The following is a 24,389-nucleotide window of genomic DNA, read 5'->3' as shown; positions in this document are numbered from 1 at the left end:
TTTATTTGTGGCTTAATACTTTTCTATAATGAATGTTTCTCTCTTTCTTAATAAGTTTTATAAACTGGCAATTACATGAAGGTGAAAGGAAAGGACACTAAAAAATCCTGAATTCATGGGAATTAAACTGTACCAGATCACTGATAAAGAAGCAAATCAGCCCTGAGTGGTGTGGCTCAGTTGTTTGGAGCACTGTCCTATACACCAAAGGCTGCGGGTTCAATTCCCAGTTGGGGCACATGCCTGGGTTGCAGGTTCGGTCCCGGCTGAGGCACATGCAGGAAGCAGACCACAGATGTTTCCCTCTCTCCCTCCCTTCCTCTCTCTGGAATCAGTAAATATATCCTCAAGTGAAGATTAAAAAAAAAATAGGAACAAATCATAAAGCATTAGCATTTACCTTGAATTAACTGGATTTACTTTTTTCCATCAGAGGGAATGAGGCCTAAATCAGAAACTGACTCGAGTTGTAGAAAATAGAGTTATAATTTGGGCATACCTGTCTTTGACCTGTGAAACTTGTACCTGTTACATGTGTATAGAAAATATTTGGAAGGATATCCACTACATTTTAAAATGGTTCCCTTCACAAGTGTAGGATCAGAGGAGAAGGGAAGATAACTTTTTCTTTACACAAGTCAATATTGTTGGACTTGTTATAATAAGCATGCAAAAATCTAAATACATTTAAAAAGCAAAAAATGGTTGTAACTATGAAAACACTCAGGAACACAGTGGTCTCCGTGGTTGGATGATACAAAATCACAACGTGGAATACATGCACTACGCTTACTATGTCCATGCATCTGCACATGAGGAAGGCCTGGCTGGGAGCACACTCTCATGAAAGTAGTTGTTCACCCTCATTCATTTAGTCCACACATGTGTGTTTTGCACCTACGATGGACCAGACACACGGATGGCCCTGTTCTAGGAACCTGGGAGTCAGCGAGGAATCGAGCCACCCAACTCGATTCCCTCGTGGAGCCTACGTTCCAACAGGGATAGACAGCAAGTCGTAAACATGGCAGGTATGTCAGCAGCTGGTGGGCGCTACAAAAAAAAAAGAAGCAGGGTAAAGGAGACTGGCCCCGCAGTGGGTGAGGGCAGGGTTCAACTGTTAATCAGGGAAGGCCTCACTGAGGAGGTAAGGCAAAGATTTGATAAGAGGCAAGGGAGGGAGTAATGCAAACAGCTGGAGTTTCATAACCAGAGGGAACAGCCAGTGCAAAGGCCCCCAGGTGGGTTCCCGGAGCAGCGATGGGGGTAGGGAGGCCGAGACAGAGTCAGCAAGGACGGAGCAAGTCCGAGGTAAGCAGGCCAGGCCAGGTATTCAGTAATGAGTGTGGGGTTCCATAGACTACTGTTCAAACTTTGGCTTTTATCCCAACTGTGGGGTTTTGAGCACAGAAATGCCAGGATCCCTCCAGCTGCTATGTGGAGACTGGGGTACTGGGGTTGGGGTTCCGGGGGTGGGGGCAGAGATCTGCTTGTCCAGGTGAGGGGTGACAGTGGCTGAGGGGATGCTGAGGAGTAGGATCCAAGACACCGTTTTGAAGGTAGAGCCAACAGGAGTTCCCACAGAGTGGGTAGAGGCTGTGAGGGTGAGGGGTGCAAGGATGGCTCTTGGGGTTGTGGCCTGAGTGAGGGAAGTGGAGTTGCTACTCATTAGGCTGCCGTAGGTTTGGAGTTGGGGAAGGGTCAGGAATTTATCTTGGACCTGTTATGTCTGAATGTAGCAGCAATATAAATTTTGCTTGCAGAATGTTTTGAGGAAAGCGTCTGGGTAGCAGAATATATAAAATGGAGTCACTTTAACCAGGCTGCTAAAATTACTAACATTATTGTAACTGAACAACTAGTGGGGTCCCATCACCTGCCACCCACAGGCAATAACTCTGGAGACAGAGTCTGGTGGAAAAGAAAATGGAATGTTTTATTTACTTAAAAATATACACAGCAGATTTCTTGATGCCCCACCCCCAGAGGAGCAGGCATGTGGATGGTAGGCCGCCACTGCAGCACAGGGGAGGAGCATGGGACATATCACATGGCCGCCCCACCCTCCCCACCTCCCAGGACCTGTCAGCCCAAGCCTCAAGCCCCAGGCCCACCCTACAGCCTCAGCAGCATCCCACATGGGGATGAGGTGTGGGGTTTGCTGCCAAGCCTCCCTGAGGCTCTCCTAATTGAAACCTCCTGCGTGCCTGGACAGGCAGGTCCTGGGGTGCTATGGCAGGGGGGCTGGGAACCCCTCTGGCCATGCCCCCAGCTCAGTAGCCTCTGCCCCCAGCCGTGCACCTACAGCCAGAAGATGGGGGAGCAAAAACAGGGCATTTGTGCATGCTCTGCTTTTAAAATACTCACCATTACTCCCTGCTGGGTAGAAGTAGATGGGAGGGTATGTCCCTTCCATCCAAACACCTTCCTAGGTTTTGGTGTCAGCCTTGCACACCTCTTCTGCTGTGTCATGCTCGTGTTCTCCAGGTTGCCAGGGAGACACACACATCTTCAGTGCCTCTCCACCCCTCCCCAGGGCCAGGAAGGTAGTTCCCCCATTATATGGTGAAGACTAGGGCATGAGAAGACTATTCTTGTTCTACATAAGTAGCCTGGGAACTTAAACTTCTTGAACTTTCCAGTGCTGTGTCACTGCCTGGGCACACATCTGGCTACACACTAGAGCTCCTACAACCCTCTAATGACCCTGAGAGACTCACGTGTGCAGGCCACCCAACACCCTCCTGCCCAGCTGCTAGACCACCTGACACCTGACAGCCACCCTGGGCCAGTCCTAGGGCTGAGAACGGAGGACTGCATATTCTCAAGAACGCACTTTTTAGTGTAAAAGCTCTTAACTTTTCCTCCTTCAGAACACATCTGGGTTTTTGCCTGGGTTCCTAGTGTGCAAGCTCTAAGATTCTTGAATAAATCTATCCTTTATTTCTAGTCAAAGCCTCCAGGTTCCTCTGAGTTTGTTCAACAGTTCCTAATGATGACATCTTCCAAATAAAAGTAATTTCAAGACTCCTGACCCAGCAACTGTTGCATTCCTAGTACTGAAAATATGCAAGTCAGTCACTGCTGGTGATATGGAGAAACCACGGGGATAGAAGACAGGCCAGAACACTCTGGAGTCTGGGCCCGTTTTCAAGGGATGGGGGAAGGGAGGGGACAGAGGCTGCAAATGTGTCCACACTCCTGGAAAGATTTCACATGTCACTAAAGGGATGACACATGAACTCTGGAAATTAGTAGCAGCTCCTTTAGGACCCAGCTTGAGGTCAAGAGCAAGTGAGACCAATACACGGGGCGGGCAACGGCAGGTTTACAGTTGTTCATATGGAAAATAATACAATAGTAAATAAAACAAGACTAAACTCACATACTCACCACTGCAACCTAATGTCCCACCCGGTAACTACTAGAAAAACCTAGTCTCTCCTCCTGTGTGTCTCCTTTATTACTCACACAGAATACTTCGCTCTGACACCAGCTCGCTGTCTTACAATTTAACTCAATTCTGACCCCATCTACTTGGAAACATCTACTGTCAGATCCCTCAGGGTAAGAGCTCAGACCTGTGAGACTCTGCTCCCCACCCCAACTTCAGCTGCCAATCCCAAGTAGTAGTTCCCCAGGTTATTCATAACTTCTGTAAAATGTGAATACAAATCAAAGGTTCCCATGACCCCCACCCCATTGAATTTGATGACTTGCTAGAACAGCTCACAGAACTCAGAGCAACAGTTACACTTCCAGTGTATCAAAGGGTATAGTAAGGGATGCAGATGAAGAGCCAGGTGAACAGACACAGGTTGAGGTCTGGGAGCATCCTGACCACTGCAGCATCCTTCCCGGTGGAGCTGGGTTGCGTCACCCTCATGTACGTTGATGTGTTCACACAAACTTGGTAGATTTCCAAACCATGTGCTATCAGGATTTTAATGGAGGTTTGATAATTGACCCCATTTTCTGCCCTTCTTTCTCAAGAGAATAGAGAAAGGAGAAAGCGGGGGAAGCTGAAAAATATTGGGTTGGCCAAAAAGCATATTTGGTTTTTCTGGTAAGATGGCTCTAGTAGCACTTTGTTGTCTTCAACTTCATTTGAAACAATTTTGTTAGGTTGTATTGTGATAGCTGTCATATCAATGTACCCTTAAAAAAACTCACCAAAACTGGTGAACATTTGTGTAGCAATGTTTTTGGTGTATTATACTCTATTATTTCAAGAAAGGTAAAAACACAACTGAAACACACAAAAAACAATTTGTACAGTGTATGGAGAAGGTGCTGTGTCTGACTGAATGTGTCAAAGTGGTTTGCGAAGTTCAGTGCTGGTGATTTCTCACGGGATGATGCTCTATAGTCAGATAGACAAGTTGAAGTTGACAGCGATCAAATCAAGACATTAAGTGAGAACAATCAACATTCTACCACGACGGAGACAGCCAACATACTCCAAATACCCAAACCAATGAGGCTATTGGTGAAAATGAAAACTGTGTTTTTTATTTTACAGAAAAAAGCTAAAAGGACTTTTTGGCCACCCCAATACAGCTTGTAAGCATGGCTGGGTCTTTCCGGTGACAGCCCTGACCCAGAAGCCATGCAAGAGCCCACCCCATCACCTAATCACAAGAAGACACTTCTACCACCCAGTAGCTAGAAGGGTGTAAGGAGCATTGTGTCAGGAACAGCAGTTAAGACCAAGTATTAGAACAGATGATGCTCCTAGTGCTCTTATCACTTAAATTCCAAGGGTTTTAGGAGCCTTGTGCCAGAAACAGGAAGAAGGGTGGGTGGGATAGGTGAAGACCAAATATGTATTTCTTCAAATTAATCACATCCCAGAAAATATGCCTGAAGAGTGAGGTCTAGGTTCCAGCTTTCAAAAGGGAGGGGGGTGGAACAAAACCCAAAACAGAGCCTGCAAATCCATTCATAGTCCTGTCAAGATTCTAGAACATGCCATTAAATGGATGACATATGAACTCCAAAAACTAGCAGAAACTCGCTTTGGATTCAGCTTGAAGTCAAAGGCCAGTCAGCCCCATATATTTAGAAAAAATGCAACCAGGACGATTTCGTAACTTGTAACTGCAACTTCTCAAGGAGAGCAAAGGTTTCTTCAGAGAAGACAGATCTCAGGTGGCGTGCAATAGCGGCCCAACTGGCCAGCCCCGACGGGAGCCTCGCGTCCTGCTTCTGGGTTTTCTGGGCAGGGATCCGTGGGCAACCCTGCCTGCGGCCGCGGGAATGGTACCCATGCTCCCGAGCGGCAGGGGAGATGGGCACTTGTTCTGAGCACTCTCACACTTCGCCTTCTCTTTTCACACGCGAGGAAGATTCTGGCACAGCGATTGGTGTAGCAAGAAAGTACGCGATGAACAAAAGAAAACGACCTTCCTCTGGTTCTTCTACAGAGGTCTCAACACACGACGGTAAACACAGGCCTTAATACTTTCTGAATTGTTTTCCGCCGGGAGGCCACCCTCGGGGGAGAAGCAGCGGGCCAGAGTCTCCTCCAGCAGCCAGGTCAAACTCGCGGTTGCTAGGTGATCTCAGGTCCATGAGAAATGGACTAAGCTGCCCCGCCTCCACTTCCGCCCTCCTTGCCCCGCCCCTACCCCGCCCAAGTCCCGCGGGGTCGGACCGTCCTAGTATCAACGCACGCGACAGGCTGAAGCGTCGTGACGCACGCGCCACGACGCTTCGGCGTGTCGCGGGAGGCTCGACGTGCTGCGCGCTCCCGCTCTCGTCCACACGCTACCCCGCCCCTTCTTGCGTAGCCTGAGCTGTCTCCCCAGCTCTGTTCTCCCCCAGACCCGGCCCTCCCACACCCGGTCTCCAGGCCTATGGACAGTGACTGTAGAACAATATCAAGGCCTGCAAGACCCACGTCCCATGCTCCCGCGTTGGCGGTGGTGATGGGCTGGGCTTGCGGGGTAGAAGAATAAGGCGGGATGAGGGGAGGTGGCAGTTCCGCGGGCTCACTTCCGGGGGACGGGCGGAAGTGGCTGAGGTGGATGGGGGTGGGCTGGAGCGCGAGGGGAGGGCCGGGCCGCCGGGGGTCGAGGGGGTGGGGCCTGGGCCGGCCGTGGGGACCCGGTGTGGGGCCTTGACTACGATCCTGGGCGGGCCGCGGCACCCTGCCGACCCGGGGCGGGCGGGATCCAGGTAACGACTCTTCGCAGATAGGGCGAGGGTCGTCTGGTCGGTAGAGAGGTGGGGGGGTCAGAGTCTAGGGAGGGTAGCTGTCACCCCCTTCCCGGTGAACCCAGAGCGCGACGATTCTAAGAGGTGGGAGGAGCTAAGTTTTTGGCGGGGGTGGGGGGGCTGTGGATGCCACGCCCCTACAGGAAGGAACTGGGGGGGGGGGCGGAGAAAGTAAAAGAGAGAGAGAGAGAGTGTGTGTGTGTGTTTACGAATAAACTTAGAAGGGAGGGGCGACAGGGTGACGTCCCAGACTGGGGAAGTGGAACACTGGGGTTACTGAAGGCTGAACTGGGGCCTCAAACATTCCAGGAGAGAGCTCTTGGGAGTGGCCCAGGGGAGGAGTTTGACAGTGATTAGGAATTACATCCCTGCCACGGTTTTGGAAGCGCTGGGAGAGGGCTGGGAGGTGAGGGTTAAGAGAAGATAGCAAAGAATGCATGCAGAAGGTGCCAACATCTAGGTCTGGAGTGGATTTGGTTCAGTCGGGAGAGCTAGCAGATTAGAACACTGGACACTTTAAGAAGCTTGGGAGATGTAGGGCAGTTAGTGTGTGCACTTAACAGGACGAGAGGATAGGATGGGGATGTTCTTTTCCACGTTTCTTAGAAGACAGTCTCCATACACTGTCAGTGCCTGCGGTTACTGTTCTGTCATGAAAGGAGGTGCAGTCCTTTATCCTGAGTCGTGTGTGTGTACACATATTGATGAGGTGACTGTTGTGGGGTGATGTGTGAGTGAAGTAGGTACTTGGTGTATCTTGTGGAGTGTGTAAGGAAAGAGTTTGCATGGTAGATCATCCTAAAGGGATCTTGTTCAGGTAAGGAGTTTTAGGAATCCATTTGGGAATATAACAGATTAGAAACTGTCATAATGTTTAAATATTCTGCAGGTTAACACAGAACTCAGCCTCTGGGGCCATGCCGGTTCTAAGGCCTGCTTCTTCTCCCGAGCCCCAGCAGAAGACAGAAGGGCTGGTCCTCAGAGTGGATGACTTCCCCTCCCTGATCAAGAGGTGGGGCAGTGCTTGGGATCTGCCCATCACCAGACTCTGGGCTTAATAAGCCAGCTGGATGAAGGCATATAACAGACCCCTGGGAGGGACACGGAAGCCGGCAGTGGGGGGGGAGGGGCCTGGACATACCCCTTCCCCCCCAGACTCCTCCCTCTCAAAGTACGCTGAGCCATGGACTTTGGACTGGCATAAGGAGAGAAGCTGCACTTTGTCTCTGGTTTGGGATTCTCAGTTTTGGAAATGGAGTGCTGGATGGGGGTTTGATGCTCTCCAGGGGAGCAGCTGAGAGAAGAGAAGAAAGGTAAGGTTCCTGCTTCATTTCCCACTTGGTGTCTGGCTGCTCCTGTGTGGGAAGTGTTGAGTGGGGCGAGTCGGGGATGCTGCTGTGCAACAAGTACCCAGATGAGAACCATTACCCTGCTGGGCGCTTGAGGACACTTGGCCTCTCCTTCACTATGAGTGCAGACTTTTCCCCAGCTGCTCCTTACCAGGAAGGAGTACCTTGTAAGGTTGTCAGTAATGGCAATTATGAGGTTGGGCCAAGGGGCACAGAAAAGGAATTCAGCCCTCTGAGGGAAGGTCGGATTAGATTACCTAGAAGGGCCTTTCCAGCACTTAGATAATAGGATTTCGAGTCAGTTGGGGCCAAACTAAGATTCTGGAATGGACCACCCAGGCAGAGGCAGGCTGTTCTGTTTCGGGAGCTAAGTCAACTGCCTTAAGGGGGTGAGTAGGAGATGATCTGGATATGCTTCTAAGTTTCCTCACCTCCTTCTAAAAGGGAGTTTAGGCCGAGAAACCTCCTGGAAAGAGCAGAGGGACGGAGCAGGATGGGGCATCGGCAGGACTTGGGTTGCGGCCCTCCCTTTCTGTTCGTACAGCCCTAGCTGTGTTTGTCTCCGCGGGGTTCTCTTCGCCTACAACGAGGGAGTAACTGGCGTTCCAGGCCCCTCACAGGTTGTTACAAGGAGCAAAGGAAGTGATAGGTTTTGAAATGTGTCCAGGGCTGTGTATGTCTAACACAGTAGCATCGACATCGCTTGATACACTTGTGTAATTGTTCCACAGAGGAGAGCTCTGTCTTTTATTGAATCGGAGTACTGGCAAAGCCTTAGATGGCCTTAATTAAAAGCCTACCCTGAATCTGTCTCATCTTGTTGTTATTAAACAATGCCTGGGATCATCATGTTGCGGAAGGGTGTGCGGGTCCAAGAACCTTGAGGGATTCTGGCTCTCAGGACTCTCCGTGACCAGCGAGTCTCTTCAAGAAGGGGTTGGAAAGTCCAAGTCCCAAGGCCTCTTAGGACATGGAGCTCTGTTTCTTGGACTGAGCACTGGGCCTTTCCTTCCTGTGCCATGTCCCAGTCTTCAGTTTTTTCTGACTGCCATCTCTTAGCCCTTTGTAGTTTCCAGGCTCGCCCCCCAATTAAAGGGGACCTGTTCAGAGTAACCTTCTCGCCTCTGCCTGTTCCTTCCTGGAACTCCAGTTTGCCCAGGCCGAGATGCCTGCAGTTCTCAGTAACGGTAAGGAGAAGGTGCTGGGAGACAGGAGAGGGGCTGGAAGCGTTGACAGTAGGGAGTGGTGGCCTGGGTGAGGGGCAGGAAGCTTAGCTTCTGGCATCTCTTTGTCTCCCAGTAGCTGTGTAAACATCTGGGCCTCACATTCAGTGAGGGGATGGCAACAATAACTAAGGTCATTTGCAAGCTGAAAGTTCTGTATTTATGATTTAGTCGCTTTTCCCCCTTCCTTCCTTCCTTGCCATCGGAGTCCCTGACTTCCCTGCTGGTCTGAGGGTTGAGCAGGCAGGCTTGGGCTGTTCCTTCTAGTGTCTGATGCAGGGGAGCCCCTTGGAGGCCAGGCTTCTGCTTTTAGAAGGTCCAGATTTCAGGGAGGTCATGTCGCCTCTTCCGGCTTTGCCCAGCCAGCTCCTGGTGTCAGTCCGCGCTGAGGCACCAGGACAAGCAGTCCCTCGGGCAGGCGTAGGCCTCGTCCTGCCTGGGGGGACAGGGGCACCTGGAAGCAGGCGAAGCAGCACAGAGCTGGGCTATACCTGTGTGGTGCTTCCAATGTGCACAGTGCCCAGGCTGTGGTGTTGCGGCAGTGCCTGTCCCCAACGTTGTCGTGTGGAGGAGAGGGAGGGGTTGTTTCCTCAGGTGGGTATCTAAGGGGAGCTATGGAAACCCTAGCAGGAAGAGATTTCCTGCATCCGGAGTGGCAGGCCTGGGGTTGCCAGCCGATGCTGTGGTGCTTCTGCAGTGCCCGGCCTGCTAAGGGCCGTGGGGACCCTGCTGCAAACCCCCGGGGAGGGCCACTTGGCCCCTGTCATTTCCACCAAAAGCACTAGTCCTGCCCTCTCCCTGACCCTTCCGCAAGACAGTCCTCTCCAGACAGCCATTGGCCTCCCTGCACTGGCACCTTCTCCAAGGGCACCAGGATGCGCAGGCCACTTAGCCAGAACCTGTGGTAGACTCCACCAAGTGGGGTGTGTTTTGACTGAACTTATACCCTTCTTTTTTCCAAAAGGTGTAAGGAAAAGTCGCACTTCACACACACTTCTCCACAATGGTTGTGCTAATCTTGTCTCCTATCTTGGATCTCCATGAGTTGAGTTTCTGGGTCTCCGTGGGGCATGGGGATGTTGGAAGGAGGAAAGAGGGGAAAGTAGAAAGAACACTGATTTAAAACATCCCTTTTACCTCTTATGGTTTCAAGCCGAGATCTGTCTTAAGTTCAGAGCACTAATTCTTTTCAAATTGTAAAAAAATTCAGGTTATCTTGGGTCTGGTTCATGAAGGGCAGTCTCCTGGAACAGTTTTCTCCTCCTCCTTCTCCTCCTCCTCCCTCTCCGGTCACCTTGTGGAAGGGGTGGAGGTGGGCAGTGTATGGTGCTGCTCCTCTGTTCTCTCTCATCCTGTACCCAGGTCTTTCTGTTTCCTCCATTTTCATGTAGTCGAATCTGAGTTTCATCCCCTCCTGGTTGTCTTCTGCCCTTCTTCCCCCATAATCCCTCCCCATGAAACTTCGTGTCTGGAGCTCAGGGCCTCTTTTCCCAGCTCAGGTGCAGTTTGGCAGCAAATATTTTTGTGCTTCCATCCAAGAATTTAGCCCATCCTATTTCTCTAAAAGCCCTTTCTGCTTGGGACAGTCCTCCTGAAGTCGGTAGATTTGAATGAGGTCTTCCTGGGATCCCTGGTATTTGAACAGCGGAAAGTGGCCATGAGAGGTCAGGAGGTGCAGACAGCCCTTCACCTGGTTCCACTGAACTGCCCTAGGTGGGTTATTGGTGGAGGCGGGGATCTGAAGTCTCACGGGCGGTGGGTCTCCCCGCCTTTCAGCACCCCACTGTGTCCCTTGTCCTGGAGAGTGGTTTTTGCTCCTGATACCTTGGATCTATAAACCACTGTTTCCCAACTTTTTACACTTTTAGGACACTTTATTGTTTTCCCTCTTGCCTTGGCATGGAGTGTGAGTGTGTAGGCCTCCCATGTCCCCTACATGAGGAAAAGCTTAAGAGAGGGCAGAGGTGCAGACACTGGCCACTGGCTGGCCCCTAAGCCAGGGCCCATGTCTCTGGCCACAGTCACACAGCTAAGCTGGAGACCACACACACACACACACACACACACACAAAGTGCAGCCTCACTGATGTGTCAACTCCTCTCTCGCTGCTCTGTTAGGGCTGAGCTCCGACTGCTTCTACCAAGATTTCCCAGGTGCCCACTCTGCGCCTGTCAGGCTGGGCACAGACATCCGAGGGTGCCTGAGGACCTCAGCTTTGGAGGCAGGGGTGCCTAGGCCTAAAACCCCTCAGGTGCCCCAGTAGATCTCGATACCTTCGGCAATTGGCACTTACCCTGAGCCTCAAGTCTCTCGTCTGTAGAACAGGATGGCAATGCCCACTCTGCAGACCTGCTAGGAAGGTTAAAGGAGAGGGGCTGAGGGAGGGGTCTGGCATGTGGAGGCCTCCGTGTAATTTTGTTTGAGCACCTCGGCAACCTTTGGGACCTTTTGTTTCTCTAGAATCCTGCGCACTTCCGGTTTCGTGTGGAAACACGCTAGCCAGCCCAGTCTAGTAACCTCGAGTTCCGCGAGTAACCTCGCGCCGAAAAGTTCAGGCCTGCTGCTCCATACCGCCGCCCCCGCCAGGGAAGGAGGCGGGCCGGGGAGGGCCTGGTGCCTGCGGAGCGTGTCCTTATCACATGTTAGGTCCGGCCTTGCACTCAGTCCTTCACGGGAGCGTCCTCTACAGAGTAGCGCGTGCCCAGCGCCCCGCCCCCCTTTCAGCTGCAGATACGTCTAGGCTTTGCTGGAGTCTGCCCGCCCCCCCCCCCGCCCCCCCAGTCACGGGCTACCGCGAAATCCTGTGATCTGGCCCTTTCCTCTTGGGTCTGGTGGTTCTACCCTGGGGACTTGTCTGTCTCGGCTTTCACGGAGGACTAACAGCTCTAATTCCCCACCCCCCACCCCCAAAATGAAAGAGACCACAGCTGGCCCTCTCCTGCTTTTGGCAGCAGGTGTTTCCCCTGCTGGCTTCCTTTCTGGCGCCCTGGTTCCTGTTCTAACGCCCCTGCACCAGGGCCCCTCTGTTGGGCCTGACTCCTCCCCGCCGGAAGCTAGTATTTGGGGGTAGGGGGGTCAGGAGAACTGGCCCCCAGACCCTTGGTCTGGAGTTTGGCGGGCGCACTCCCCAGGGCCGCCCGGCGTCCCGGCAGGGCTCTCCTCCCGGAGTCCGCGAGGCTCTGGGCTCCGGAGCGGGGGAGGGGGAGAGGTGGGGGAGGTCGGGGCTGGCGGGCTTGAGGGCTGGGGTCGGGCAGCGACCGGAGCGGTTGCAGCTGAGGGCGGAAAGAGGCTTCCTCCGCAGCGCCTCCCGAAGTTGGGGGCCGGGGGCTGGGGGGGGCGGGGGGAACGGGCGGTCGGGGCGAGAGGGCGGGCCCGGGAAGGAGCGGCGGGGGGGCGGCCCGCCCCGCCTCCCTGGGGAAGGGCCACGTTGCCCGCCCGGCCCAGGCGTGCCGCGGGGAGGGCCGGCCAGGCGGAAGGCGCCGGCGGCAGCGCGAGCTCCAGGGACGCGCCCGGCGCACCAGGCTTGTTCCCCTCGCCCTGAGGCGGGCCAAGTTCAGAGCCGAGAAGTTGGGGAGACCTGGTGAGTAGGGGCCCGAGGAAGCCGGAGTTCGGCATCTCGGGGCTTGTCCCCGGGAGGGGACGAGGTCCGAGTAAGAGAGGCCCCGCGGGAGTGGTGAGGGCACTGCCCCCTCCGCTCCCCTCGTGTCCCCCGACAGCCCCGTGCCCGCGAGACCCCGCCGGAGGGGCCAGGCTCGAGCCGCTGGGATCCCGCTGCTGCCCCCTCCGGAGATGGGAAGTGACGCCCGCGTCCCGCGTCGGGAGCCCCTGGCCTCCAGCTGTGGCAGGAAGGGAGATCGCAGCTGGGAAACTCCGACGCGGGCGTCGTGGGTGCGGGCTGGAGGGGGGTCGCTGGAAGGGTTGACGGCTGGAATGAGAGGTGGCCTTTCCCCAAACCCACCCTAGTGTTCTTTCCACGAGTTATAGGGGTTCTTTCTCCGCAGCCGTGAAGCATAATTAACAATGTGAAAATATGTAAAGTGGCAAGAAAACTTTTTCCCTGCTTGCTAACGTGTGTGGAGTAAGGGTCCCTGAGGCTTGCAAGGTCCCTGTCTTGAAAACTCTGGAGCAGGGGGACTGTGGCAGGCTGGTGAAGCCCAGGAGGCTCCCCCGAGGTTAACCCTTTCCCCTGTGCTGTATTTAATTAGTCTTTGCTTTAGAATAGCGATTTTCAGACTTTCTCATCTCACGGCACACATAAACTACTAAAATTCTGCAGCACCTCAAACAATATATATTTTCCCAATCTGACCAAAAAATAGGTGTAATTTCGATTCATTCACACTGAATAGCCCTTCTTGTATTGGCTGTTGTCATTATTTTATTAGACAATCAAAGGGAAAAGAGGTCAGTGCCCCTGACCAAACAGTCAAGTATTGCATGTTTTACAGATTCTTGTGGCGCACTGGGCTACACACCAGGTGAAAATCTCAGCTTTAGAACATCACTGGCTGATCGGTTGTCCAGCTCTCTTTTCTGGCCTTTGTAATACTGTACTTGCAGAACACGCAGCCCTTTCTCCCCAATGCCTGTGTCCTCAGCCTCTGCCTCCCAGGGCTGACAGTGCTGCCTGGCCCGGTTCCTGGAGGCCGTTGGGCTCTCCTGCACCCCTGCTCCTGTGTCCTTCTCCTCGCAATTAAAAGGGTTTTTATTTATTTATTTTTAGAGAGAGGGAGGGGGAGGGGGAAACATCAGTGTGTGGTGCCTCTGGCACACCCCAGCTGGGGACCTGGCCAGAAACCCAGGCAGGTGCCTTAACTGGGAATGGAACCTGTGACCCTTCGGTTCTCAGGCTGGTGCTCAATCCACTGAGCCTCCTCACCAGCCAGGGCCTTCTTCTCACAGTTACAAAGCGTGTTGTGTCTCCTCTCAGTGGCTTATGTGACAGGTTAAACTCATTTCCTGCTTGGGACATTGGGAAAACTGTTATCCTCTTTGTCATCAGAGACCTGGGACCTTGATGACGATCCAGGCCAACCCTCTCCTGTTCAGATGAGGGAACCAGGTCTCCGGGAGGTCAGATGACTTGCCCTGGGTCACCTGATTTGCCGGGGGCGGGGGTGGGAGGGTGCCCTGATCCCTGGCCTTCACGCTTTTCTCGCTTTTGCTGAGCTAACATCATGCTCCCACCTTGCCTTTTCTTTTCCAGGGTGAACAACCTGCACCTCTTCTATCCTAGGTCCCATTCTCTAGCCCTTGAATTATTTAGCATACTCTCTGGGACTCCCTTTCAGTTCTTCTATCCTCCCGAGACTATGTAGCCTGGTGCGTGATGCAGGAGACCAGTAGAGGTCTTGCAAAGGACCAGGCAGGCATGGAGTTGTGTCTCCGTACCTGCGCCGTGTTCTACACTTTCTGAGTGCTGTAAGCAGTGGTTTTTAACATGCTCAGCTAAGCACAGATAGAAGGGAAAGTCTGTCAGTATTCCTTCAACTCCCATACTTTTTAAAAGCTAAATATGTCTTCTCCATTATTGCTCAAGATAAAGTTGAGCAATAGAAAGTAGAAAGTTGACTATCTGGAGTTCTCACTATTTAAGAAACATTTTTACCAGCTAGAGGGACTGGCTGGAGAATGCTGTGGAATTGGAGTGTTAGAAAGGGACCTCAGCTCCTAGGCAGGCCATCCCCAGATGAAGACACAGAGATCCATGGGGTGGGTGCGCCTGCCCAGTGCCTCTTGGGTTTCAGCTGAGGGTTTTATGTACTAGAGAAGGGCCCTCAGCAGTGCAGGTGTCTTTGTGCTTGGTGATGGGCACCAGCTGTGTTTCACTTCCTTCACGGAGCTACGAAAACTCGAGCAAGTCAAAGCCAGCTTCGAGTCTGTGCCTTGCAGGTGGTTGTCATTAATAGAACATGAGAGGCTCAGGTCAGGGCTATGGACTGTTGATCTAGTTTAGAGAAGGAAGGTGTGGCAGACCGTATTTGCCCAGCATGCCACACTCGTAAATATCCCATTCCATGTGCTGTTACCATTGGACGTTGTCCTCCTTCCACCCAGTGGTGGGGTTTGTGGTTCTCTCCCTGGACTTGTGAGGGAGGCACATGAATCAAGGCTGGGCCGTGGAAAGGATGCTTGGCTTGCTGCCTTTCTCGGGACTCTTACCGTTCATCCCCAGCCCATCCTGTGCAGAGGGAGCCCAGGCCACTCGGAGAGGCCACATGGAGGGTTCCATCCAGCAGTCCCATCTGCGAGAGAATAATCATTGCGGGGAGCCCACCCCCCAGCTTTCAAGTGTTCCGGTCAGGGTCGCAGATGTTGTGGAGCAGAAGCAGGCCATCCCCTCGGTGTCCCACTGTCTCAGCCCCTGGCCCATGGACATGGAGAGGGGACATGGGGTCGCCGCTGCTGTGAGCCACTGTTTCCATTATCGGCAGTGGGGTGCTGGTGAGCAGGTGAGCAGACGCAGGTCCTCTGAGTTGGGGCCTGGGGCCTGAGCACAGAGACCTCTTGCCCTGTTTGTCAAGGCTACTGTAGATTCTGCTTATTCCTTGTATCAGGCACTTACTGCCTTACAACGAATCCCCCAACACTTTGTGGCTTCAAACCACAGAATCATTTCATTCCTGACCCACTACATGGCTCAAACGCCTGGCCTTTGTGCAGGTGCAGCCCGATGTGGCTGAGCTGGGGCCACCCGGAAGTTTTTCTCCAAGTGTCATGGTTGGAGCTGCATGTCAGCTGGGACCGTAGTGGGGTTGTCAACTGGGTTACCTAAATGGGTCCCACCCCTGTGGCCAGGGCTCCCTCTGCATTGGGGTCCAAGAGCAAGCATCTCAGGAGCACCGGATGGGAACCATAGTGCCTTCCACGAACTGGTTTCACAAGTCACATGTCAAAGAGAGGGGACATAGAGCCCACCTTCTCCACCTCTGGAGGGGGACTTGTGTCACTTTTTAAGAAGAGCCTGTGGCCTAGGACTTGTGGTGATCACCTTTGGAAACTGTCGTCCTTCACTGCCATGCTGCTAGTTTGGTCTTGTCACACCCTGGTTTAGTTAATAATGCGGTCAGTCCTCTTGCGACCACGTGATAGGCTTGGAGGTCATGGAGCCTTTTCCCTAAGGAGCAGGCGAGAGCCTAAGGGACAGCTCCAGGTTCTGTTACAGTGTGGAGGGGAGAGGCGGGCAGCGGCATGGAGTGTACAGTGGGCGTGCAGCTGCAGGAAGGCCCGGCTCTGCCAGGGCTGTTCCAGAAGGACTCACCAGGACTGGGCCCTGAGGGACATCTGAGTGCTTGCAGGGGGCTGGGGCAGCCAAGGCACAGATGTAGCGGGACCAGTGTGCTGATGGCCACATAAGCCGCCTGTGAGGCCAGCGTGCAGGGCCGGTGGGGCAGGGGCTGGGGATGAGTTTGGAAATGGACATCGGAGTCCGTTTGCTATGAAGGCGGTTTGTGTGTCCTGGGTGTGAGTTTTGTTCTGCAGGCAGTGGCTCCATCAACAATTCAGGCTTAAAATAATATTTTATAATAAGGACAGAGAATTCAGGCTTGATAATGGGATGATGGCTTTGAATAACTGTCTTCCATTTTCATAATTCTGAAATTCTTAGAGTTGGATGTGTTTCAGAATTTAGAATTTTTTATTTTAAAAAAAGATGATTTGGTGCATTTATGATGTAGTGTACAATCTGGAGCAGCACACCGTAATCCAACATATTTATTCCTGTAGCGGAATGTATGAATAGTCACACTAAGTGGGATAAATAAACGCTATAGATAGCCTCACATTAGATAAGATCAGATTTTACCACATGAATTTAAGGCACATTTTACTGCCAACTGAGTGTAGAAAACTTCTGTTTTTCAGCTCTTTTTGGACTTGAGGTTTGCTGTTAAGGGACTGTGGGTGTGTGGCATCCGCACCGAAGCCAGGTTTTAGGTCACAGGCAAATCCAGGTTTTAGGTCACAGGCAAATCTCTTGAACATCGAGGGTCCCAGCACAGTAGCTTGACCCCCTGGGGCCGCTGGTCCCTGTCCTCAAGGAACTTGTAATCTAGAGGTTTGACAGATGCTGAGATGAGCTAGAGGTGCTGGGTGCCGCTAGTTTGAAGGACAGGCGGACCTCGCCCAGTCCTGAGACGAGTCAGCACAGCAGGCTGCAGGCCCATGCAAAGGCCCTGAGGTGAGCGTGCGTATTTGGGGCCGGGAAGGAGTCTAGTAGAGTGGAGCAGAGACAGCCAGCAGAAAGGGGACAAATGAGTGACTGGCTGGTATTTCTGTTGTCACGTGTCAGGCACTGTTCTGAATGCCTGATGTGGGTTATCACCCAGTCCTCACAGCAGCCCCATGAGGTGTTTGATGGGGTGAGAAAACTGAGTCCCAGAGACGTGAAGAAACAGAAACGTAGGGCAGTGCCGAGCATTGCCCCAGGCTGTCTGGCTTGCCCTCCTTCCTCCCTGTCCTCCCTATGGTCCCACTGACGCGGAGCAGTGCGTGCGCTCCTGTGTCTGCGCCTACAGCGAACCGCCAGCTCCAAAGAGAGAGCGCGGTCTGGCTCTGGGGAATACGCAGGCGAACGTTGGAAACAGCCTTGGGATGGTGCAAGGCCCCAGTGGAGAAGCTACGGGGGCCCGGGAGCAGGTGTGTTGCATTCCTTTGCGGCAAAAGGAGCAAGTTCTGTTTGGGAAGTTACCGAAAAGGGGCCCAGGCTGGAGGACAAGGCCCCGGGGGCGGGGGCCTGGCTGTGCTGTGGCTGCTATGGGCCGTGGGCCTCTCATGTTTCCAGACTTGCGGAGACACCAGCCCTCAGAGGGGCCTTCGGAAGACTGAGCATTCTGTTCCGACAGGGCCTGCATCCTGAGGTAGGGGGAGGAAGATCCTGGGATCCACGAGTCTTTCTTCCAGGAAGCCCCGGATGGTGTATAGTCGCTGACAAAGTGGAAAATCAGTGACACTGTAAAACAGAAGCAGACTCGAGGTTCTGTGAAGACTGGTGACATCGGGCTGTAGGCTGTGGATGATTTCTGGGAGGAAAGACAGGTGGTGGTGTTGGCGGGTGCCGGGATTCTCCTCCCCAGGAGGGGACAGAGGGGGTCTGCCTGCTTGTGAGCCCAGGAGTGCAGAGATTCCATCTGGGGCCAAGGCCGTGGCAGGGATTGGGGGACTGGGCTGTGAGGCAGAGGGTAGCTGGCAGGGCACCTGGTGTAGGGTGGCACATACTGAAGGTTCGGGGCGTGTAGTAGAGCAAGACCAGAGGCAGGAAGGCCAGGGAGAGGATCGCACGGTAGGAATGGCAGCTGCCCGAGAGTCCGAGGGAGTGGTGGACCCTTAAAGGTAAGGGGGTCGGGCAGAGTGAGGGCTGGTGGGCCCTTGCTTTTCCTTGTTGGGCGTGTGGCCCAGCCCTTTCCAGAGCCTGGCAGCCGGCAGGTCATAGAGTGACTGAAGAAAAATTGCAAGAATCAAAATGGCATAAGGACACACCCATCCTTTACTCGAGATTCGTGTCCTGTTAACCGTGGGCTCCATTTGCACTGTCTCTTCATATACATACACGCAATATTTTTGTTCCGAACCGTTTGAGAAGTCGCATCTCTCGGGGCCCCCACCCCAACTGCTTCAGCCTGTGTCAGCGCAGAGTCGGGTGTTCTTCCCACGCAGCGTGTGGCTGGTCAGGCACCGGTGACACTCGGCTGTCTGCATGGGGTGGGCCAAAGGAGGTTTATGGTGCTTTGTATGGAAATAATACAATGATTTGCAAATCACAGAAGAACAAACTCCGTGCCTGCCGGGCTCAAAATCGTGACCTTGCTTTTGCCCGCCCTGCATTCCAGTTTGTCACTGGACCTGGTAATGTCTTCACAGAAAACAGTTTCATTGAGGTATAATTGACATGCAGTAAATGGGACGTATTTACATTTGACCTTAGCCAAAAAGGCCAAGAAGTGAGATGTTCATATTTAAAACGTACGATGCAGTGAGTCTGGACATAGGAGCTTGTCCACGAAACTGCCGCCACACAGTCCCCCGAAGTTTCTCGGCCCCTGTCAGGCTGCCCAGCTGTCCTCACCAGCGCACCTCCAGGCTGACGCACTTTCCGTCTCTGTGGGCTGCTTCGTGTGTTCCCGAGACGCGTGTGATCACACTGCATGTGCTCTCCCTTGGGCTTTCGCATCTCACTGACTTGAGACATCCATGTGTCCCGTGTATACACGTTGGCAGCCTCTTCCTCCTTACTGCTGCCTGCCCCTCCATTCTGTGGGTAAATCACAGCTGGATTTTTCGGATTCCCTGTTGATGGACCTTCGGGATGTTTCCAGATTTTGGCGATTGTGAGTAAAGCTGCTACAAACATTCCATGCAGGTTTTTGTATGGGCACGTGTTTTCATTTCTCTGGAGTGTATATCTAGGAGCTGATTTACTGGGTCCTGTGGTAACTGTCCATCTAGCATTTTGACAAACTGCTATAAAAGGACATTAGTTCCATACCTCACACCAAATACAAAAATTAACTCAAAGTGAATTGTAAACCTCTGATGTTAACCCTAAAATTAGAAAATTAAAAAAGAAAACAGGGCTCCAGCTGGGTGGCTCAGTTGGAGCATCATGCTGTACCCCTCAAAAAAGGTTTGGGCTGATCCCTGGTCAGGGCACATACTGGGGCCACCAGTTCGATACCCGGTCCAGATGTGTGCAAAAGGCAGTTGATAGCTGTTTCTCTCATGTTGATGTTTCTCTCTCTCTCAAGCCAATAAACATATCCTTGAGTGAAGATTAAAAAAAAAAGAAAATGGGAAAATCTTTCTGATTTTGGGTTAGGCAAAGACTTTCAAGATTCAGTGCACGATTCATAAGAGAAAAAACCAGTGATAATTGGACGGCCTCAAAATTAAGAACCTTTCTTTGGTGGCCGCTGTTAAGAGAATGGAAGGACAAGTTTTTGCATTTTTACTCATCTGCTAGGTAATGGTTTTAATTTACATTTTTCTTATGAGTGAAGTGGATCATCTTTTCATATGTCTGAGGGCCATTTTAGTCTCTTTGCCCTTGCTTTTTAGAAAAGGGTTTCTGGCCTTTTGTCTCTATTCTCCCCCCTTTTTAAAAGTTCTTTGTCTACAGGGTATTGACTCTTTATTTGTGATTTGTGTTGTGAATATTCTCTCCTGGTTTGTCACTTGACTTTTTACTTGGCGTATGTGTTTTTAGCAAATCCACTTCTGGATGTACGCCCCAGAGAAATGGGAGAGTATCTTCTGTGTTACTGGATCTGGGTTTCGAGTGTGCTGTGGAAGTCTTCCCCTGTACCTGGGTTACAGAGGGGTGGACCTTTGATTTCTTCCAGCACTTGTATAGTTTTATTTTTTATATTTTGGGCCCTGAGCCACTTAGAAGCTACTCTTGCATACAGATCTAATTTTATTTATTTTTTCCAAAGAGACAGTTATTGTATGTAACACTATTACTAAGACAGTATTTTGCCCCAGGATTTCTAAATATTACCTTTATCATATATGAGATTTCTGTGTGTGGCTGGGTCTATTTCTGGAGTTTTAAATTCTAGTCCGTTGAATGATCTGTTTGTTTACCTACTGGCACCACATAGTTTTAACTATGGAGGCTTTGTGACATGTAATGCTTTAGTATCTGAGAGTGCTGGTCCCTCTCCTCAGCTTGCTTTCCTGATTTTCAGGGCTGTTCGTGCAGGTTTATTTTTTCACATGAACTTCAGTGTCAGTTTGTCCCGCTTCGTGAAAAGGTATTTTCATGGAGAGTTTTCATTATGCTGAGATGTCCTACATAAGAACAAGGGATTTTCAGTCTTTCGTGTCTTTTAGGAATTATAGTTTTGTTCATAGAGGTTTTGAACATTTCTTGTTAAGTTTATGCCTAAGTAGTTTACTGTTTTAATGGTGATCGAAATAGGGTTTTCTCATCCATTTTTTTCTAATGAGCTATTTGTGGTTCTGAGGGCTGTTGATTTTTGCAGGTCTATTTTTATATCCTGCCCCCTCGGTCAGCTCTTTGATGGTTTGTGTTGTGTTTTACCACTCGTCCTCTCAGAATTCCCGCGTGTGTTCTCCCGAGTCAGCAAACGGGGACAGTCGCCTCTGCCCCGCTCCTTTGCCTCCAGTTCCTTCCGTGCTCTGGGTGCGCTGGCCGACCCTCCATGGTGGGCAGCTTGCCTTTGCTCCTGACTGCTGTGGGAACACCTGTGGTGCTTCCTTACTGGGTAAGGTGCTGGCTTTAGGCCTGAGGTGTGATATTTGACTTTTTAATTCTGTAATCTTGGAGCAATTTGATTTGATAATGGGAAACAGATGATCTCATCCGGGCCCCCCCACTGCACCCCCAGCTTTGGCTAGAAAATGGGAAGTGAAATCAGTCAGGAGCGGAGGGGAGCTGGGGTTCCTTTGCCCCTTCTCTTTCAGCAATGTGACTGTCCTTCCTCTTTAAACATGTATTGGTTTTCTGAGGACTCCCGAACTCACTTTGGGGTGGGAGGTGCGTTGCCCCATCCCCCCTCCCACTCAGATGACCACCCAGATTAGGGGAGGGTAGCTCCCTTCTAAGAGAGCCCTGCAGCTTCCTCCTGGCCCTGTCCTACACTTCTCACCGCTGCTGCTGCACCCCCAGGGAACCCTCCGCCCCAGCCCTGCCCATGCCTTCGTGATGAAGGTTGTCTTTCTCTCTTCTCTCCTAGGTGCATGGCTGCTTCCTGATCCCAAAGCCCAGAGGACACCCTTAGAAGTGCGGGGAGTGAGCCCGGCCAGCAGGGCAGCTTGGAGCCCCCCTGGCACCTCCCCCGCGGGGGCCAGGATGCTGAAGAAGCAGTCCGCAGGGCTTGTGCTGTGGGGCGCCGTCCTCTTTGTGGCCTGGAACGCCCTGCTGCTGCTGTTCTTCTGGACCCGCCCTGCGCCCAGCAAGCTGCCGTCGGACAGCACGCTGGATGATGACCCCGCTGGGCTCACTCGCGAGGTGATCCGCCTGGCCCAGGACACCGAGGTGGAGCTAGAGCGGCAGCGGGGGCTGCTGCAGCAGATCTGGGACTACCACGTGCGGCGCAGCCAGCGGTGGAGGGCACCCACTGCAGTCCCCCCAGTGCCGCCTCACGGGCATGCGACCTCGCCGCCAGCCGTGATCCCTATCCTGGTCATCGCCTGTGACCGCAGCACGGTCCGGCGCTGCCTGGACAAGCTGTTACACTATCGGCCGTCGGCCGAGCGCTTCCCCATCATTGTCAGCCAGGACTGCGGGCACGAGGAGACGGCTCAGGTGATCGCCTCCTATGGCAGCGCCCTCACGCACATCCGACAGCCGGACTTGAGCACCATCCCGGTGCCGCCCGACCACCGCAAGTTCCAGGGCTACTACAAGATCGCGCGCCACTACCGCTGGGCGCTGGGCCAGGTCTTCCATAGGTTCAAGTTCCCCGCGGTGGTGGTGGTGGAGGATGACCTGGAGGTGGCCCCGGACTTCTTTGAGTACTTCCAGGCCACCTACCCGCTGCTGAGGGCCGACCCCTCCCTCTGGTGCGTGTCCGCTTGGAATGACAACGGCAAAGAGCAGATGGTGGACGCGAGCAAGCCGGAGCTGCTCTACCGCACCGACTTCTTCCCGGGCCTGGGCTGGCTGCTGCTGGCCGAGCTGTGGGCGGAGCTAGAGCCCAAGTGGCCCAAGGCTTTCTGGGATGACTGGATGCGGCGCCCAGAGCAGCGGCAGGGCCGGGCCTGCGTGCGGCCCGAGATCTCCAGAACCATGACCTTCGGCCGCAAGGGTGTGAGCCACGGGCAGTTCTTTGACCAGCACCTCAAGTTCATCAAGCTGAACCAGCACTTCGTGCCCTTCACCCAACTGGACCTGTCCTACCTGCGGCAGGAGACCTATGACAGGGACTTCCTGGCCCGCGTCTACGGCGCCCCCCTCCTGCAGGTGGAGAAAGTGAGGACCAGCGAGCAGAATGAGCTGGGGGAGGTGCGGGTGCAGTACACCGGCAGGGACAGCTTCAAAGCCTTTGCCAAGGCCCTGGGAGTCATGGACGACCTCAAGTCGGGGGTCCCGAGGGCAGGCTACAGGGGCATCGTCAGCTTTCTGTTCCGGGGCCGCCGTGTCCACCTGGCGCCCCCGCAGACCTGGGGCGGCTACGATCCCAGCTGGAATTAGCTGCTTGCCTGGGCCCCGGCGTTGCCGCCTCCCGTGCTGAGAGGACTGAGGATCCCACCAGGGGTCTACATCGTCCTCTCTGTTTCTCTCTTGGGTCCATTTATCTTTTTATTATTATTTTTTTAAATTTCTCAAGTGGCATTCAAGTGCACAGATGACAAGGTGAAGATTATTCTATTCTCAAGATGGTCAAATCAGGGAAACTTCCGAAGTATGTTGGGGGGTATTAAGCAGGAAGTCACTGTCATAGGGCGAGATGGGCTTGCTCCGCTCTCGTGGCCACAGCTTCCGTGTGCCGGGTGTTTGTCCTCCCCAGGCGTCTGCAGAGGTTGGCAGCCTCAGTGCTGTTGACCAGGCCTCTCTTCCCGGTGCTGGCTCTTACAGCCAGGGTATGAGCCCCCTCTCACACCTGACCCCTCCCCTGCATTAGAGGGGGAGCTGGGTTTTGTGAAAAGGGAACATACTTGTGGCCAAAATCAGACTAACCAAAGGGGTTTTACCATCAGGGTCCGGGTGCAGCTGCTGGGTTGTCAGGGTCTCTGCCTCCCGCCTGTGTTCCCCTCTTCCTCTCTCCAGGTCCCTGACCTCCGCACACTCTTCCATCCCCACAGCCCAACAGTTCAGGGTTCTCCGATGAGAAGTTGAAAGGGAAAAGAAAGGCCGTGCCTCAGCTTGCCCCTGACAGTGGGCCTTGGTGCGTGGGGCATCTTCCCTGTCCAGCCTAGAAGAGACTTGCTGCCCTGATCCTGGACCCTGTCTTTTCTGAAAGCTGATCCCTTTCCTGCCACTCTAGGCAGGTTCCGGGTGGGCTTGGAGGAAGAGAGCTTGGCCCCTTGTCCCTTTTCCCTGGGGTCTGCTGCACAGGCTCCTGCCTGAGACCTCTCAGGGGAGGCAGGGCAGCCCGGACAGGGTGGTCCAATGTCCCTTCCCATCCCCTAGACACCTGGGTCCAGTCGCTGTGGGATGCAGAGGAGGGTTGGAGAGCACTGTCTGTGTTTTTGTGTCTTGCCTGACCTCAGTTCATGGAAGAAAGTTGAAGCTGCAGAACTATTTTCAAAAATAAAAGGCCGAATTGCCTGAGAAACTGGGTGTGTGTGTGTGTGTGTGTGTGTGTGTAGCATGTGTATAGTGTGTGTCCTGGAAAAGACGGGGGAGGGGGGTGGCCCCCAAGGAGGTGAAAGGTGGAAACAGAAAAGGAAGGGGGGGAGAGTGAAGGCTACAGGAAGGGCTGGGTAGACAGGAGGAAGTGGATCAGTTGAAGGAAGGGAAGCAGTTGACTGGAAGAGGGTTGGGTGGGGCCAGGCCCAGGAGAGCTGAGGAGGGGTCTGGTGTGAAACCAAGTCCTGGCTAGAAGGTGGGTGGGGTCCAAGACGACACCCGCTACTGCCAGTCTTCTCTGGAAGTGGACTGTGGGGCCTCCGTGGGCTTGGGCTGCTTGT

General features: G+C 53.2%; 1 protein-coding gene across 3 annotated transcripts; it reads left to right on the top strand.

Annotated features, from left to right (window-relative positions):
* Positions 1-6,045: 6,045 nt before the first annotated feature.
* Positions 6,046-24,030, top strand: MGAT1 (alpha-1,3-mannosyl-glycoprotein 2-beta-N-acetylglucosaminyltransferase). Of its 3 annotated transcripts, XM_028528034.2 has the most exons (3): positions 6,046-6,180; positions 7,109-7,532; positions 21,491-24,030. In XM_028528034.2, exon 3 carries the CDS (start codon positions 21,607-21,609, stop codon positions 22,948-22,950), a length of 1,344 nt encoding a protein of 447 aa, XP_028383835.1. In that variant the 5' UTR covers positions 6,046-6,180; positions 7,109-7,532; positions 21,491-21,606; the 3' UTR covers positions 22,951-24,030. The 3 variants fall into 3 exon arrangements, with proteins under 3 accessions (XP_028383835.1, XP_035870613.1, XP_028383837.1); XM_036014720.1 differs by lacking the exon at positions 6,046-6,180 and having other exon boundaries at positions 6,424-7,532; XM_028528036.2 differs by lacking the exons at positions 6,046-6,180; positions 7,109-7,532 and adding an exon at positions 12,213-12,372.
* The last annotated feature ends 359 nt before the right edge of the window (positions 24,031-24,389 follow it).

Source organism: Phyllostomus discolor, chromosome 13, assembly GCF_004126475.2.
Source record: "Phyllostomus discolor isolate MPI-MPIP mPhyDis1 chromosome 13, mPhyDis1.pri.v3, whole genome shotgun sequence".
Classification (NCBI taxonomy): Eukaryota; Metazoa; Chordata; class Mammalia; order Chiroptera; family Phyllostomidae; genus Phyllostomus; species Phyllostomus discolor.
The sequence above is the reverse complement of the archived record's forward strand: the minus strand, read 5'-3'. Positions and strand labels throughout refer to the sequence as shown.

Excerpts from the sequence above, each read along its gene's own strand:
- MGAT1 (XM_028528034.2), top strand. The coding sequence starts at position 21,607 with ATGCTGAAGAAGCAGTCCGCAGGGCTTGTGCTGTGGGGCGCCGTCCTC.